General features: G+C 53.7%; 1 protein-coding gene across 3 annotated transcripts; it reads right to left on the bottom strand.

The window, feature by feature from the left end:
* Window positions 1-2,437: 2,437 nt before the first annotated feature.
* On the bottom strand, window positions 2,438-14,771 carry HSPBP1 (HSPA (Hsp70) binding protein 1). 3 transcript variants are annotated; one of them, XM_044922007.1, is made up of 8 exons: window positions 14,745-14,771; window positions 13,963-14,257; window positions 11,894-12,098; window positions 9,607-9,831; window positions 6,962-7,117; window positions 6,749-6,845; window positions 6,113-6,224; window positions 2,438-2,734 (listed from the first exon to the last, which is right to left on the bottom strand). In XM_044922007.1, the coding sequence occupies exons 2-8, from the start codon at window positions 14,164-14,166 to the stop codon at window positions 2,660-2,662; spliced, it is 1,074 nt and encodes a 357-aa protein (XP_044777942.1). In that variant the 5' UTR covers window positions 14,167-14,257; window positions 14,745-14,771; the 3' UTR covers window positions 2,438-2,659. The 3 variants fall into 3 exon arrangements, with proteins under 3 accessions (XP_044777942.1, XP_021537915.1, XP_021537914.1); XM_021682240.1 differs by having other exon boundaries at window positions 14,606-14,754; XM_021682239.1 differs by lacking the exon at window positions 14,745-14,771 and adding an exon at window positions 14,606-14,686 and having other exon boundaries at window positions 13,963-14,260.
* Between the last annotated feature and the right edge of the window lie 3,650 nt (window positions 14,772-18,421).

Below are 18,421 nucleotides of genomic sequence, written 5' to 3'. Positions count from 1 at the left end.
TACTGACTCAACTTCCATTTTTCAACCAGCAGATTTACTTTTTTTTTTTTAATTTCAGAGACATTTTATTGACTCGTACGTATGGTTGAGTACATTTTCCTGTACTAGTTTGTTCTCCATTTCAAGGATGCCAATTATACATTTGTCCTTCACATCTTAGCTTCTCTCTCCTCGCTTTAACGATCTTTGTCATTTCCACCTGTATCCACTTATAATCCTATGTCTCTTCTGGGCCTTGCTATTTCCAGTGTATCTGTTGCATGGGACGTTTTTTGGTCCTTGTAACAGCTACCTACTGCCGTGTGACGGTCACCACCTGGGCAGCCTGGGTCAGGTTCACAGCTTGGAGCTGCCATTGTGAAGGGTGGTGACAAGGCTGGTTCTGCAAGGCTGGATCTGCTTCCCAGGTCTCTCATATTCTGGCACCATAGGCTACCGAGGACACCATCTCATAAGGAAAGGCAGAAGCTTGACCTGAGGTCAAGCCCATCTGTTACCACATTTCAAGTCCCTGGTTGTCTCACCTCGCTACCATCCTTTGGTCAAAGCAAGTCACACGATCAAGCCCAGAGTCATGGGACAGGCATTTACACTGCACACCCCACGGGGTAGGAAAGTGTAGTGCTCTTATGGAGGTGGAATGGGAAGGAGCAAGTATTTCCTGAACAATCTACCACAGTCCTGTTTCCTTAGTTTTGCCAATCTTACCTTTTCATCTCTGGGGTTTTATTTTAAAATGGGCCCAGGTTCCTATTGTTATTCAGCTTGAAGCAAGGGGGAGGCATTTCTTTCTGTTCCTTGAGTCACCTTTTCCTCTGTCACGTTCTTTTGTCTTTTACTCAGCATTTTGCTTGGTTTTTTTCTGCCAATATGATTGCACAGTTGCCATATTATTTTAACACATAAATTCAGGAACTGAGGGACAGGGGTGTAGCCATATTCAACCACCAAATGAAACCTGAGAAGTTGACATGGTCAGTCTGGAAGAACCTGGAAGCTGCAGGAGCTTTAAGGACTGAAATCTGTGTCTCCACCCTATCAGAACTCACAGGTTGACCATACTGTTACGTGCATTAGAACTGGAAGGGGCAGGGCGCCTGGGTGACTCAGTCAGTTAAGCATGGGACTCGGTTTCAGCTCAGGTCATGATCTCAGGGTCGGGGGATGGAGCCCTGGGTTGAGCTCTGTGCTCAGCGGGGAGTCTGCTTGAGATTCTCTCCCTCCCTCTCCTTCTGCCCTTCCCCTGCTTGCGTGGGCACACACTCTCTCAAATAAATCTTAAAAAAAAAAAAAATTGGAAGCGGCTTCTTAAAGTGTCTGGTGCGAACACCCATTCCCCATTGTTCACATTTCCATAGGGAGTAACTTCAGCCGCTTAGTGTCTTTCTCCTGGCCTCTTCACCCCTCCCAGGGGCTGAGGAACAATTTGCCAGATTGGACGGGCATCGTGGCTCACTCCAGCTCTCCCTCTCTCAGAGCGAGCCTGCCCAGTGTCTGGCCTGCTGCACCCAAGGGAAGGCCTGTGCTTATCCAGTGCTGTGACCAGACAGGCAAGCATGTCTAATGCTGGGGTGTGGTAGCAGCAAGACTAAAGCCACTTCTCTGATCGGTGCTAAGAGTAATAAAGATGATACTTGATCTCCAATTCTCGGATCCTGTAGCTACCTTTCGCTTTATCCTGAATTTGGGAAGAAGGGTGAAAATAACTGGTCCCTCCCAAATCCCAGGAGTACGAGTAAATTCCACATGAGAGGAATTCGTCTACATCAAATGGAGCTAGGAAGCCAGAATACGGGAGGAGAAGCACAGCTTTGTCTGAAACCTGGCTTTGTGAACTTTTGCCCACGGTTCAACCACCCTGGGCTCGGATTCCTCGTGTGAAAAACGGCCCTGGCCAGGAGCCTTGGTTGCAAATGATGAGACCCCCTTTAGCTAAACTGACAAGGAATTTACGAAAGGAAAGGAGGCCTGTCTCACCGCCCCAAACTCGGAGAGGGCTGGAGACGGCTCAGGGCTTTGCAGTCGGAACAAGGCCCACAACCCAGGGCACCTGCTCCCGCCTTCTCCCAGCACCAGCGCCCCAGAAGCCCCCGCGGTGGGCTCTGACTGGCTGAAGTGGAGTCACATGACGCGCCTCTGCACGGGATGCTGGGAGATAACATGGCTCCCGCCTCAGGGCAGGTAGCCTGGGTTCTTCAAACGGAGCAGCCGGAGACAACGGGTGAGCCGAAACGAAGGACGGGTGTCCCCCACCTTCCCTGTCAAGAGAGGCTGAGAAGATGCGACACGAGGACTGTGGACTGTAGAGAGCAGCACGTTTATGTCCAGGCTCCGCCTGCTGCCGTCTCCTCCATGGCTCCAGAGGTTCGCTACGATTGTGCCCCTCCCACCCAGGCACCCTCCAGAGAGGCGATGAAGGCCGCAGTGAAGGAGTTGAAGGAGAAACACCTTTATTAGAAGAACAGTGTGGACACGGGGGAACGCAGTGAGAGCGTGAGGGGTGGGGTCCAAGGAGCCGGCGCCTTCCTCAGCGCCCCTTGCAGGGGCTGAGCAGACACGGGCTGGCACGCCCTGGCCGCGCACCAGCAAGGCCCTGCTCTCCCTTGGGAGGCAGGACGCCTGGGCTTCCCACGGAGAGGGGGTGATAAGCCACCGGGTTTCACCGATCCATGCTGTCATCCGTCGGGCTGGAGAAACAGGTCTGTAGCAGCTTTTCGCAGAACTCCAGCTCCTCCTGGATTGGGGGAACAAGAGTGGGAGCCCTGAGTGCGCAGCGGGCTCCTGCTTCCAGCGTGCTCTGCACCCAGAGGTGGCTTCTCTTCCCTCCTCACTGCCTGCCCCAGAAGCCTCCCAGGGTTCTCTGACTTCTGCTGAGGTCCATGGCTCACTGTTTCTCTTCTCACCTGTGCCTGGATTACGGAACTAGAACGGGGGTCTCCCAGAGGCCGTCTCACCCCACTGGTCTGTCCTCACCTCAGCCCCCTTGGGCTCTAACTACCGGGTATGACCGACCCCTACTAATCCCCACTTAAAATCAAAACCCCTTCTACAGGTACAAACCCCAGAAACCAAGAAAGAGGCACTCACAGGTTGGACCACATGAACATAAAAGGTATCTGCATGGCAAAAAGATGCCAGAAACAAAAATGAAAGAAAAACAATTTGGGGTGAAAAATGTGCAACTTGTCAGAAAAGCCTAACATATTTAATAGTTCAACAGCTTTAATAAATCAACTGCAAAAACCACCACCCAGTAGATAAATGGGCACAGGATATGAATGAGCAGTTCACAAGAAAGGAAAGCTGTCCAACTTTACTCATGGAAGAAACGCAAATGTAAACTGGACTAGAATACTACTTTCCACCAATCAGCTTGAAAAAAAAAAAAGTCCAATGGCTTGAGGTCCCCTTGGGCATTCTCATGGTTGGAGTGACAACTGGTTCAACCTTTATAAAGAGCAACTTGGCAATACCTAGCAAAAAGGGCCCTTAACTCTGTAAGTTCACCTTTAACCTACCTTAACCCAGCTTTTCGCTTTCTGGAGATTGCTCTATAGACATTCTCACGCATATAAAGAAACAGAAGTAAAGGGTTATTCTCTTAGCAGAGTTGGTAGCAGCAACCAGAGTGTCCATTAAGAGGGGTCATGACAAGGGGCGCCTGGGTGGCTCAGTCGTTAAGCGTCTGCCTTCGGCTCAGGTTATGGTCCCAGGGTCCTGGGATCGAGCCCCGCATCGGGCTCCCTGCTCCGTGGAGAGCCTGCTTCTCCCTCTCCCACTCCCCCTGCTTGTGTTCCCTCTCTCACTGTGTCTCTCTCTGTCAAATAAATAAATAAAATCTTAAAAAAAAAAAAAGAGGGGTCATGACAAGAAAGAAGCGACCTACCTTGCAGCTATAAAAGGAAACAGGAAAAAGCCATGACGGCCAACACAAAACGCGCTCCTTCTGCACCCCTCCCTGAGATGTTATGAAAGGGAATGAGGCAAGGCGTAGAAAAGTGGTCAGGACAGGTAGATTTTGCACAAAAGGGAGAGAGGAAGAGGAGAAGAATTTATACGCACATTTGCTTGTGTGCCCAGACTATCTTAGGAAGGCCACGTACGGAACTGGGGAGGTACTGGGTGGTTAGGGACGGGGGCAGCAGGGAGACTAATCACTTTACCCTCCTATGCATCTTGAATTTTGAGCCACATGACCATAGGACCTTTTCACGAGAAAGCATTCATGAAATTTAATTCTTAAATTTACCTACAAAAATACAAAAGAGGACTAAGTCATGAATAGAATCACCTTACAGAATACCATGCCAACTGCATTATTCAATTATGCTAAAATTAAAGCAGACCTCGGGGTGCCTGGGTGGCTCAGTGGGTTAAGCGTCTGCCTTCAGCTCAGGTCATGATCCTGAGGTCCTGGGATCAAGCCCCACGTCTGGCTCCCTGCTCAGCAGGGAGTCTGCTTCTCCCTCTCCTTTTGCCCCTCCCCCTTCCCCAGCTCATGCTCTCTTTCTCTCTCAAATAAAAAAAAAATTAAAGCAGACCTCTATTTAAGTATCTGGAAAGATTTCCAAGACATAGACACACAGACACATAGGAAAGAAGGCCATGTGAAGAGACCAGAGTGGTGTATCGATAAGCCAAGGAATGCCAAGGATTGCTAGCAACTACCAGCAGCTGGAAGAGGAAGGATTCTCCCCTAGAGCCTTCAGAGGGAGCTGCCCCTGCCGACAGCCTGACTTCAGACTCCTAGTCCCCAGAACTGTGAGACAATGCGTTTCTTGCTAAGCCACCCAGTCTGTGGTAACGACAGCTGCTGGAAACGAATACAGCACCGTGCGGAAAATACCACCGCCCAGCCTTCTCTGTCCCCTCACAGGTTGTCTCGTTCACCGGAGTCGTAACTTCCTGCTGTCACACTATGCAGAACGGAACGTTAAATTACACAGATAGAAATACTGTCTGTATCCTACATGCACGTACACACACACACTAGGTGTGTATTTGTAAATACGTCCTTCTGTGTGTTTGTCACCCCCAGGCCCCGTGAGAACCAAGGCCGGATCCTTCTGCTCCTCGCCAAATCCCCGGCGCTCAGCTCAGGGCCTGGCGCGTGGGTGAGCCGCCCCTGACCAATGGAGGGATGGAAGGATGAGGTTTCCACAGGTGTGTCCACGTGTCTAAACTTCTCACATGGCACACTGCCAGTAAGTGGAGTTTATTATATGACAATTATACCCCTAACAAAGTTGTGAAAGTTTTTTTGGAAGAAAAAAAAAAAGGAGTGTTGGTCAGTTCGCATGAGGCCTCCCTCCCCAGGTGGGTCCTGCCCAGGGTCTGGCACACCAGTAGCTCAGGGAATGGATGCACCAGTAGAGCAAGCAACAACAGACACGCTCCCCGGCTGGAGCCCCAGGCCAGGTTGGGGCCCCGAGAACCCCACAACCCCACGGGTGCGCACGTCCATTGTCCGTACGGTGGGGTCGGGACAAGCACCTGGGGGTGGGCAGCGTGCCTCTCCCGGTCATCCCCACTCCTCACTCCCTGCACCTCTCTGGAAACGCTCGACAGTGTCACGGAGGAATGGACTGAGTCGAGCAGATGTCCCGGGAGGGGGGCACCAACATCTGGGCCATACTTCGTCATCAGCCAGTTAACCCACTTAACCGTTTAGTAAACTAATCTATATGAATATTCAACCAGTCGTTCTTTATCACGTATGCGCTCCTGATGATCTAATTATGAGTTATCACTTATTTGTTACCGATCTAAGTATCTAATGCACTGCTATTTATCACTTGTTACTTATCGTCTAATTAAACATCTGAGTTGTTTACCTGTTACTCATTATCTACTTAATTATTTATTTTTATTTAACTATTTAACGGGTTGCCTTTTACCGTTGACTTATCAAATAATTATTGAATATCTGATAGGAGATAAATACTTATAAAACGTGGATAATAAATAAATGACTTTGTGAACCCCTTAAAACGCCCCAAGCTCCTCGTTCTCCTGCCGGCCTGTGGCGCTGGCGCGGCACGAGGCACCAGCTGAACGGATGGCGGGCAGACAGATGCCCGACGCGCAGAGCGCAGAGGCCCTGCTGGCCTACCTGGTACTCCTCGTGCTGCTGCAGCAGCCGGCAGCGATGACGGAGGAGCTCTTCCAGGCCCAGCTCAGGCTCCCGGCACTCCCGCACACCCTGGGGGAAGTCTGTCACCAGGCTGCGGGGACAGGAGAGCAATCCGTGGGACCTCCCTCTGCACGGGGCTGCCCCCCACCCCGGCCACTGCTCTCCCAGGAGCCCGGGCAAGATGGCTCCCGACACTGGGCTTCAGTTTCCCCGTCTGCAATACAGGCCCACCCCCCAAGGGCCTACGAGGAGACTTGTACAAAACAAGGCGCCTAGCACAGAGCCTGGCCTGGAGCCCACTCCGCACGCTGGAGCTGCCACCTGCTCGAGCGGCTGCTCCAGTCTGTCATCTTTTCCAGATGCTAATCAGCTGGTCCTGTGTGCGGGTCAGAGAGACTCTCCCCCTCCTTCCAGGCTGCTGGGTCAGCCCCTGACGTGTGAAGAAACAAATGCTCAGGGAGCTCCAGCACAATGATTCCTGCCCCCTCCGTGGGAAAGGCCCAAAGTCCTGAATCCTAGAGGGGAGGAGGCTGGTGGGCTGGAGCCCAGGGGTGTCAGCCCGAGAGGCAGGGGCACCTGCCCCGGGGCCTCGTCCTCTCGGAGGCCCCAGCATACCTGCACAGGGCTCCAAGCACATGCTCATGGAAGGGGCTGTGTTCTGTCCGGATCAGGGCCACCAGCTGCTGGACCATCCCCATGGAGCACAGGGTCCCTGGGGGAAGGGTCTTGGGGGTCAGAGGGGCAGTCCACACCCCTCCCCCAGGCACTCCCCTCCTCCCCACCCTCCCTTGGGGATCGTCCCTGGGCCCCCTGCCCTGGCCGCCCCACCTTTGTGTTCGGGGTGGCCCACCAGCAGGTTCTGCAGCAGGAATGCCGACTTGACCTTGAGCTTTTGCACCTGCTGCTGCATGGCCCGCATCAAGACGGAGAAGCCATCCAGGCGAAGGAACTGCAGCAGCCCAGCCTCCTGCTCCCGGACCAGGCCTGGGGGTGGAAGCGAGAGAGAGGGAGGGGCCTCGAGGTCACCGTCACCACCCTCACCAGAATCATCACCACCTTCACCAAACTCACTATCAACTTCGACAGGCCTGTGCTTCATAAGCATTAACTTTTAAGTATTTTTTTTATTGAGATGTAATTAATGTCAGCTATTAGAAGAAAACTCTGCCCCATCCCTCCCGCATCCCACTCTGGCTCTTGGTACCTCTGGGGAACTGAGTCTGTCTGTCCACCCTTTGTGGCCGAGCCACCCGAAGTCTGTGTGTCCACCTGTCTCCCCAGTTTTGGACATGACTTTCCAGATGCCACCCATTCCAGGACTCTTTCTCTCACTCTTGCCAGAATTCCTTTCCAGCCTCCTTGTTCCTTTTCCCAGGGCCACCATGACACGACAAATATGTATTTCATCTCTGCCTCCATTCCTGACACCAAGCTCTTAAAACCCGTGGAATCTCCTGGGTGATGGGAGCATCTTTTGTTCCAGTGAGGGGACTCTGGGTGGGCTCCTGGATGGGGTGTACTTACCAGAAATACCAAGCCATGATTAGAAGCTTGGAACTTCCAGCCCCATCTCCCAACCCCCAGAGAGAGGAGAAGGACAGGGGTGGACTTAACAATCCATTATGCCTCCATGAGAAAGCCTCCATAAAAGTCCCCAAAGGGTGGGCTTCAGAGAGCTTCTGGGTTAGTGACACATGTGTGTGCCAGGACGATGGCACACTCAACTCCTCAGGGACAGAAGCTCCTGCGCTCAGGACCCTTCTAGACCTCGCCCTGGGCACCTCTTCATCTGGCTGTTCATCCGTATCCTTTGTAATGGCCACTAAACACAGCTACTTCCCTGAGTTCTGTGAGCTATTCTAGCAAACTATCGAACCCGAGGAGGGGGTCATGGGAACGCCCCATACAGAGCCAGTAACTAGGAAGTACAGGAAGCCCAAACTTTCTTTTTTTTTAAGTTAAACTCTACACCCAACATGGGCCTTGAACTCAGGACCCGGAGATCAAGAGTTGCACGGTCTATGGACTCAGCCAGCCAGGCGCCCCCAGAAGGCCCAAACTTTCGACGGGTGTCTGAAGCAGGGGCCATCTCGTAGAACTGAGCCCTTAACCTGTGGAGATGTGCCAACCCCCAGGAGTCAGCACCAGAATGGAAGAGAATGGGACTGTAGATCACCCGGCAGGTGTCCAGAGAGTTGGAAAACTGGTCATCTGTAAGCCCCACACACACATTCGGTGTCACAAATGTTGGGAGTGGAAGAAACGGGTTCTCCTTCAACTTCAAACAGAGAACCACGGGGCTGCCGTAGTGCCCAGGAACTCCGACCCCAGGCGTGCACACCCAGGAGAAAGGAAAACACACGACCACGCAGAACCTTGTCCACGTGGTTCACGGCAGCACTATTCACACAGCCAGGGGCAGACGCCGCCTGATGTCCCACTGAACAACTGATGAACGGGTAAACAAAACGTGGCCCCTTCATAAATGACCTGTTATTCAGCCATAAAAAGGCATGAGGCAGCAGTACAAGCTATAAATGCAGATGAACCTGGAGAACATGATGCTCAGTGAAAGAAGCCAGACACAAAAGGGCACGTGGTGGACACGTCCAGGGCAGGCAAATCCATGGAGACAGGAAGCAGGCTGCTGGCTGCCGGGGGCTGGAGGGAGGGGGTGAGGAGGGACTGCTAACGGGAATGCGGCTTCTTCTGGGAGTGATGGAAATGTTCTGGAGTTAGACAGTGATCATCGCCACTGCACAAGCTAGTGAATGCGCTGAACTGTACACTTGAAAAGGATGAACAGCACAGCCTGTGAATCCTACCTCCACAAAGCTGATTTAAGGAGGAGGAAACAGTCCAGTGGGGGCCCCCAGCACGGCACACACACTGTCAGGGGCCCAGCACACGGTTAAGAACGTTGCCTGGGCTCAAACCCCACATCTGCATGACCCTGCAGGGTGCCCCGGACTCTCACCTAGGTGACTGGCCTGGTCCCTCCTCCACGTGGATCCGGTCTCCCTACCTCAGAAGCTGTGTGTGTGGATTAACCAAGTTAACACACTCGCACAGGGCTTGGCGTGGGGCCTGGCATAGACAGAGTGCCCCACAGGCGCTGGCCTCATCCCCGTCCCGGCATCTGCCCCCCAGGAGGCAGCATGAGTGGGAGCCACTGGTATCTCTAACGGGTGGGGGCCGGAGTGCCGCTCAACACCCCACCATGCACAGGCCGGGCCCCTCCTCACCACGAGGAACGTCAACAGTGCGGAGGCCGAGGACCCTGATGTGCGTGAAGCACTGAAGCTGGGCGGCACTCCCGCGTCATCAGGAGCTGGCTGTCCGACTAGTGAGGGGCTGGCCAGCTCGCCACCCCGTCCCCGACACCCAGCACAGAGTCTTCACTGGCAATGGGAATAAATGAACCAACACGGCCCCTCTCCATCCGCCCCTCCCCGGCTGCCCCAGACACTCACAGGAGATGGCGAAGAGAGCCTTGACGCGCACCAAGTCGCAGGCGTCCCGGTCAAGCAGCCGCAGCAACTTGCGCAGGGCGCCCAGGCCCAGCACCTGCTCCTGGATGGCCGCCACGTTCTGGCTGCACGTGCCGATGAGCTGGGCCGCCCGCCACCGCAGCCCCGCGGGCCCTGCCTCCAGGTACCGTCCCACCAGCAGGTGCATGCCGGACAGCTGGCAGAAGTCTGTGCCAGAGAGAGGGGACACGAGAGTCCAGCTGGTATGGGCTGAGCTGTGCACCCCCCCAAAATTCGCATGTTGAAGGCCCAACCCCTCAAGTGCCTCAGGATGTGACTATATTTGGAGACAGGGCCTTTTAAGAGATCATCCAGGTAGGGGCGCCTGGGTGGCTCAGTCGTTGAGCGTCTGCCTTCGGCTTAGGTCGTGATCCTGGGGTCCTGGGATCGAGCCCCGCATCAGGATCCCTGCTCCGCGGGAAGCCTGCTTCTCCCTCTCCCTCTCCCCCTGCTTGTGTTCCCTCTCTCGCTGTGTCTCTCTCTGATAAATAAATAAATAAAATCTTTAAAAAAAAAAAGATCATCCACGTAAAGTGAGGTCCTCGGGGTAGGTGCTAATCCAGGTGGTAAGACAGGAGTCCTTCTAAGAGGACATCAGGACACAGACAGGCACACAGGGAAAACCACATGAGGACAGAGGGAGAAGGCAGCTGTCTGCAAACCAAGGAGACCGAGCCCAGGAGAAACCAGCCCCGCCCACACCTGGATCTCAGACCTCCAGCCTCCAGAACCGTGAAAAAATACATTTCTGTTTCAGCCCCCGAGGCTATGGCAGCCCTCACACACGAACACAGCAGGTGAGGCTGGAGGGGCAGGCTGGCTACCGGAGGGAGCCTGCCTCAAGTGCAGGCTCCATCAAGTGCCCAACCAGGGGTCCCTCCAAGGCCAGCATGTCTTGGGCGCCTGGGTGGCTCAGTCGTTGAGCGTCTGCCTTCGGCTCAGGTCATGATCCCAGGATCCTGGGATCGAGTCCCGCATCGGGCTCCCTGCTCAGCGGGGAGCCTGCTTCTCCCTCTGCCTCTCTCTCTCTCTGTCTCTTATGAATAAATAAATAAAATCTTAAAAAAAAAAAAAAAGGCCAGCATTTGGGGGGTTAGGGTTCCGGACTCCAGCCCACTAGATGCTAGTACTGACCCCCAATCTTTGTGACAATCAGAACATCCTCTAGACCAGGGCTCAGCAAACTATGGCCCACCACCTGTTCTTGTAAATAAAGTGGTACTGGTGAGCTCGGCAGTTCCTCAAAAAGTCAGACGCAGAGTTATCATAGGTCCACTGCTACGTAAATATCCCAAACCCCAGAAAGCGGGAACCAAAGCTCACGGCAGCATTATTCTCAATAACCAAAGGGGGAAAGGACCCAAATGCCCATCAACTGAGAACGGATAAACGACACGTGGAGTATCAGCCATATGAAGGAATAAAGCTCCGATACAGGCTACCACGTAGGAGAACCTCGAAAACATCAAACTCAGGGAAGCCAGTCGCAAGCGCTCACATATTCTATATGAAACATCTAGAGGAGACACATCCACACCCTCAATGGCTACGTCACGTCCCTCCAAAAGAAAGGGGAATGCCGTCCTCCTATCAGCTCCTCGGCATTTAGAACAAAGCCCACAGCGCCTGCTTCAGCCTGCAAGGCCCTGCATCACCTCCTACCTCTAGCCTCTCACTCAGTGCACTCTGCCACGCTGGCCTCACTGCTATTCCCGCACATACAAGGCAGGTTCCCACCTCAGGGCCTTTGCACTGGCCAGTCCCTCTGCCTGGAATGCCTTATTCCAGAGCTGATCTCATAACCCGCTTACTCGCTTCAGGTCTCTGATCAAATGGCACCCCTTGGGGAGGCCTTCTCTGACCACGCCGCCCAGAAGCACCTCCTCACTCATATTCTAGGGAGTGACAGTGCACTGCCCAGAGACTAGGGAGAAATGACCAGTTTTGGAGAACGTCAGGGGGGTAGACCTGCTATCAGGTGGGCGGGGTGAGAGAAGGTCCCCTCCTGATGGCAAGGGGACCAAGCAGGAAGACAGGGCAGTCTCAGCTGGGGCCTCAGTTGGAGCCAGACTAGACAGGTAGAGGCTGGAGGTGGAAGGGTGGGGAAGAGGCTGATGGCGTGGTCCCCGAGAGAAAGGACAAGAGCTGAGCCACAGCAGCATGTGGGGCTAAGGTGGAGGGAAGAGACAGAGGGAGACCAAAGGGCAGCCGCAGGTGGGCCTGGGTGTACCTGCAGCATTGTCCATGTTTTCACACAGGTCGGCCAGCAGCTCCAGGGCCCCCTCGCGCTCCTGCTGGTCGGCGGCCAGGTCAGCCTCAGCAGCCAAGGAGGGTGTAGGCTGGGACAGTACTCGAAGGCAGTTCTTCATCTGCTCGACTTCCTCCTGCTGGCCCCGGAAGGCAGCTGACATAGCCTCCTGCAGCCACTGCCGCCTCTGGCGTGTAAGACAGGGCAGGAGGGTGGGGCAAGGAAGCAAACCTCCGTCAGTAAGGAATCCGTGAATAACACTTGTTACTTATAACAGCCAACATCTGAGAGCTCCCTGTTCCTTCCATCAACAGATGCCTACTGAGTGTCTTTCCCACTGACAATTTTCTAAGGACTAGATTTACGGAGACTGGCTATGGGGTGTGAGAGAAGGGACTCCCAGGTCTGTCCAGAGCAACCAGGAGATGGGGAAAACGGTACGAGAAGCAGGTGTGGAGCAGGGGGAGTAGAGATTAGAGCTCATCTTCCACCGTGTTAAGTTCAAGGGATCTATGACGCACCCAAGGTAAAATATTGAGTAGGCTGCCTGAAGCTCAGGGAGGAGGTCCAGCCTAGACCTGGCTTTCTCAACCCTGGGTCTACTGACACTCTGAGCTGGAGAGTTTAGGGGTGCGGGGGGAGGGGATGCCGCTGTCCTGCACATGGTAGGATGTTGAGCAGCATCCCTGGTCTCTACCCACTAAATGCCAGTAGCCCACCCCACCCCCGACCCCGAGTGGGACAACGAAACATGTCTCCACGGGTTGCCAAATGTCCCGAGGGGAATCAAATCAGAACCACTGGTCTAGAGATATAAACTTGAGAGTCGTCAGCGTAAAGTCTCAACATGACATGAGATCACAAAGGAAGTGAGCACAGGTAGGGAAGAGAAGAGCCCTGGTGTGTGCCATCATTCACAGGCTGGGGAATGAGAAAGAGCCGACAGAAAAAAATGGGAAGGAGAGCCAGTGAGTGAGGATGAAAACCAGGACACTGTGTTGTTCTAGAAAACAAATGAAGAAAGAAATCAAGGAGGTGGCCAGTAATCAAATGCTGCCTATTAGGTCAAGTAAGATGACAGTTGAGAGCTGGCCACTGAATTTTATTTTTCCTCCGGGCCTGTTAGTGCAAATATGTGGGCTCTGTAGTCCTGGAACAATTTGGGCGAGATGTTAATCTTTCTGTGCCTGTTCCTACCTCATTGTCCTAAAGGTTCAATGAAATCATGGATGTCACTGGGTTAGCACAATGTTTTATACAATGGAAACACCAACCCAGCTAAACATCACATATAACAGATATTGCTACTCATCTCCAAGACAACCCTCTGAGTGTTACTGTCATCCCCACTTCACAGACGAAAAAACTGAGGCCCAGAAAGGTTGTGACATGCCAAGGTCACACAGTCAGCCATCCACAAAGCCTGAATTCACACCTGTCTTCATGAGAACAGCCTGCTGCCTCTGTACCTGGCACTGTGTGGATCCTCAGAAAAAAGCTATGAAGTACCACTATTACTCTTATTATCACCATCAGCTTGCAAATAAAGACCTTGCTCAGGAGCACCTGGGTGGCTCAGTCAGTTAAGTGTCTGCCTTTGGCTCAGGTCATGATCCCAGGGTCCTTGGATGGAGACCCACCTTGGGCTCCCTGCTTAGCGGGGTGTCTGCTTCTCCCTCTTCCTCTGCCCTTCCCCACCGCTTGTGCGCGCTCTATCTCAAATAAATAAATAGAATCTTTAAAAAAACAAAAAGACCTTGCTGTTCAGAAAGATGAAGCGATACGCCGCCCAAGGTCACACAGCTGGATATTGCTGAAACCAGGTCTGCCTGGCTCTGAGAACCCTCCCTCCTTTTTATCACGAAGCTACTGTGCATCCCAGCGCGGTGCTGGGATGCAGGAATCTGCCCTCCCAGGCACTTGTGAGCTCTGACCTTCAGTCTACAATAACCCATATAGCACAAATACAGCCTACTACTCTGCCTTCACCCCTGGACTCCGCCCCTGCCCAGGGCACCCCTCCCCCCACTGCGCTGGGTCCCCATCTTTACCTCCTCACTCATGGGTTCTGGAGGGGGGTCTGGTTCCTCGGAGCCAGCCGTGATTGCCATCTGCAGCAGGCCTTGGAGGTTTCTCGGGGGCGGAGGATGGCCCGAGTTCCCCGCCGAGGAGCCGCCGCCCCCTGATGAGCAACCCTGGGAGGCTGAGGGCAGCGCCAGGGGGAGGCGGCTGCCCCCTGAGCCTTGGTCCGCCATGGGCTGTTTGTGAAGGGAAGAATGTGTTTGCGGTAGGGGGTGATCACCGCTGAGGTAGCTCTGGCGTCCTGACGGGTCGACTCCTGGGGGTCTGCTGAGAAGGTGCCGTTTTAGGGGAGCTCCGAGCCCCCCATGACCCCAAACCACTCTGCCCGCACCCACCTTAACCACAGCCCCCTCTCCTTCCTCCATACCAACCGGACCCTTCCCCAAAGTCACAAGCCCCTCCTTCCCCCCCTCGCAACAGGCCCCACCCACCCCACCTAGCAACCAGCAACCCCCCCCATCTCCACTAAATGCGTTCCCGTCTCTTAGCAACCCCACTGCCGGGCCTCCATAGCAACAAGCCCTCCTTTTGGACGTCTTAGCAACAAATCTCCTCCTTCCTCCCCAAAGAGGGGAGCCCAAGCGGGGAGGACCTCACTTCCCCCGGCCTCACCTTCCCCGGGCCTCGAGTCGCCGCCGCTACTAAAGACAGAGTCGCCCGCACCTGACTCTAGTGGGCGCCGCCATCTTGACCGGAAATGCGCAGGTCTCGCCCGGAAGTTCCCGGAGTACCCTCCCAACCTGGGCCGGACCTGAGGCGCGTGCCAGACTCTGAAGCCTTAACCCGGCGGGAGACAGCGCTCGGCCCCGCCCACGCTCGGCCTAAGCTCCGCCCCGCGACCTGGATTCCCGCCCCTAATGAGCTCCGCCCCCCGACCTCCGTGCAAGCTCCGCCCCCGCAGTCTGGCTCCTCCTCTGTTGGGCCACGCCCACACCCATGCCCCCGCCCCTCCCTGCTACCTCAGGCTCCGCCCCTGTTCTAGGCCTTTCGGCCTCTCCCAGCTGGACCCCGCCCCGCCCCTAAGCCCCGCCCCGTGCTGGTGAGCGGGCAGCTCCCCGTTAGGCCCCACCCCTCCTTGCAGGTCGTGCGGGTCCCTCACCCTCGGGCCTTTTCCCCTCCACCTGGACCCCTAGCCCAGCTTTGACTGGAGCTCTGGGTTCTCACCCCTCGTATCTGATGTAAGCACTGTTGGCCCACCTCACCCCTCTCTTGGCCTCAGTTTCCCCAGTCGTCAAAGGGGGCTACCTGGTTCCCCCTGCAGCTCCTCTGAGGACACCTATTACCACCCAGGCTCTCCCTCCCTCTTGGAATCCCTCCCTGAGTCTCGCCCGGTGCAAGGGAGGGGATTCTTGAAGGTGGAGCTGAAGCAAAATTCCCCGGTCGAGGTGCTCTGGGAGGCTTACCGGCTCTGTGCACGGCATTTGGGGTTCAGGTCTGGGAATGGGCCTGGTCTGTAGAGGTGTTTGCCTTGAGCTGGGCTTAAAGAAACCCAGGTTCTAGTCTTCATTAGAGGCCCTGCCCCGCCGGGAGAAGATTGTACTCACCCTCAGGTGGATCCCACTGCTAGACCTGGGGTGTGGAGGGTTATATTTGGGGCAGAAATAGGAAGACAATGTAAAAGCTGTGTGCACGGTGGTCGGTGTCTAGTAGCACTGACCAGAACAGCTCTCAGACAGGGGTCTGGGCTCCCACCCCCACCCCCTGTACCCTATTGTATTAGTTTTCTTTCTTTTTTTTTTTTTTTTAAGATTTTATTTATTTGACAGAGAGAGACACAGCGAGAGAGGGAACACAAGCAGGGGGAGTGGGAGAGGGAGAAGCAGACTCCCCACTGAGCAGGGAGCCCGATGCGGGGCTCGATCCCAGGACCCTGGGATCATGACCTGAGCCGAAGGCAGATGCTTAATGACTGCGCCCCCCAGGCGCCCCTTTAATGTATTAGTTTTCTATTGCTGCCTTTAAACTATGAAAAATTGGGTGGCCTAAAACAACACAGATTTATTATTTTACAGTTCTGGCGGTCAGAAGTCCAAAACGGCGCTTATGTGATGTGAGCAGGGCTGTGTTCCTTCTGGAAGCTCTGAGAGAATCTGCTTCCTGCCTCTTCTGGCTTCTAGAGGCCACCCACGCTCCTCGGATTGTGGCTGCAGCACTTTGGCTTCTGCTTCCATCGTCATCCCATCTCCTGCTCTGACTCTCGGGCCTCCCCCTCGGAAGGGCCCTTGTGATTACATTTAGGGCCCACCCAGATAACCAGGATCCTCTTCCCTGTCTAATGATCTTCAATTCAATCATATCTGCAAAGTTCCTTTTGCCACATAAGGTGATATATTCACTGGTTCTGGGGATCAGAATGTGGGCATCTCTGGGGACTGTAATTCAGTCTACCATACTTACATACACCTACATACAAGTCCTTTTAGGTTATTTACCACATATCATGCATAATACCATGTCATATGTGTGTAAGTCACATATAGTTATACGTAACATTATATATGTTAATATATGTACGACATAACGGTGGTCCATATGAAAACTCCCTAGGTATCCTATAAAAGCCATAGTCCTTACAATGATCTTATAAGTAGGGTGAGCATACAATTTTCCATGTATAGCAAGATACTTTCAGAGTGCAAACAGACCCCATTAATAATTACAGAATACCAGGCCTCTAGTTACCCTGCTTCTAAGGCCCTATATGATCTGCCTCTTCATTTCATTTTCTCTCTCTCCCCCTCCCTCACTCCCCTCTGGCCACACAGGCCCTTCAGTGGTCCCACAATACACCAGGCACCCTCCTACCACAGGGCCTTTGCACTTGCTGTCCCCTGCATGGAAGGTACTTTGTCCACACAGCCCTGACCCTCATTTTCCTTCAATGTCCCCTCACTGGAGAAGCCTTTCTTGGCACCGTATCAAAAATCACACTCCACCCAACGAATAAATCCTCTCTCCCTCCCTGCTTTAATCTGCTCTTTTTTTTTTTTTAAGATTTTATTTATTTGACAGAGAGAGAGATAGCGAGAGCAGGAACACAAGCAGGGGAAGTGGGAGAGGGAGAAGCAGGCTTCCCGCTGAGCAGGGAGCCCGATGTGGGACTCCATCCCAGGACCCTGGGATCATGACCTGAGCCGAAGGCAGACGCTTAACGACTGAGCCACCCAGGCACCCCATAAAACATTTATTTTATTTATTTTATTTTTTAAAGATTTCATTTATTTATTTGACAGAGAGACACAGTGAGAGAGGGAACACAAGCAGGGGGGGTGGGAGAGAGAGAAGCAGGCTTCCCGCTGAGCAGGGAGCCCGATGTGGGGCCTGATGCGGGGCCTGATCCCAGGACCCTGGGACCATGACCTGAGCCGAAGGCAGACGCTTAACGACTGAGCCACCCAGGCTCCCCGCTTTAATCTGCTCTTTAGCGCTGGCCTCGACTGTCAAATATACCATATATTTTGCTTATCTTGCTTATCACCCACCTCATCCACTGCCATGAGAGCTCCACAGGGCAGGGGTCTCTGTTGATTTGGTTCACTGCTGTCCCCTCATGACTTGGAAAATGCCAACTCAGATGTGGCACTCAATAAAGGTTTATGGAATGAAAGTTGTTGACTAGGAGACTAGAAGCTCTTGGGTCCACTTTAAAGGGGACTTGGAGATTAAAGGGCTGCCTAACACCTTTGGGTACCTCATACAGGGGAGTCCTGGATTATGTAGAGATCTATCTGAACACAGACCCACAGAGGGGAGGGGATGTATAATTATATGGAGGCCCATATGAAGATGGAGGAACCCTATGATGGGCATAGAGAATATTCAGGGGTCTAAAAAAATACACAGGGACCTGAGGGAGGGGGTTCTGGAAGTTTCTCTGTAGGAGCATTGAGGATCCTAAATGAAGGTGTGGGACCAAGATGATCTGAGAAAGTGCACCATGGGCTGTGGGTGGATATGGATTCCCCTGAAGCTAGTGGGACAAAGAGGCTTGGAGGCCTGGGGAAGCAGGTTTGAGTCTTGGTTCGGCAACTCCCAAAATTCTTTCGCTTGCTCTGCTTGTCACCCTCTTTCTCTGTCCCCATGTTCCCCAGCTTGTGCCCTGCACCTGTGTGTACACCACTGTTCTCTTAAGGTCCCCCCTCGCCATAGCTCACTCTCTCTGCATCTCTCTTTCTCTCTCCCTCCACCTGTCTGTTCTTCCTGCCCCCATCCCTTTCCATCTCTCTCCCATTTTTCTCTCTGACCCTCCGTCCTTCTGTCTGTCTTTCTTGTGCCTGTGCCTCACTTACCTCCACATCATTCCCTCCCTGTCCCTGTCTCTCTGTTCTTCCCCGTTTCTCTCCCCCACCTCCCTGTCTCTTTCCCCTCACCTGTGTCTCTCCCCCTTGCCTTCTCTCCCCTTCCCCTTCACATCTGCGTTTCTGTACA

The sequence above is a fragment of the Neomonachus schauinslandi genome, chromosome 16, assembly GCF_002201575.2.
Source record: "Neomonachus schauinslandi chromosome 16, ASM220157v2, whole genome shotgun sequence".
NCBI classification, from domain to species: domain Eukaryota; kingdom Metazoa; phylum Chordata; class Mammalia; order Carnivora; family Phocidae; genus Neomonachus; species Neomonachus schauinslandi.
This window is presented reverse-complemented; position numbering and strand designations above follow the sequence as displayed.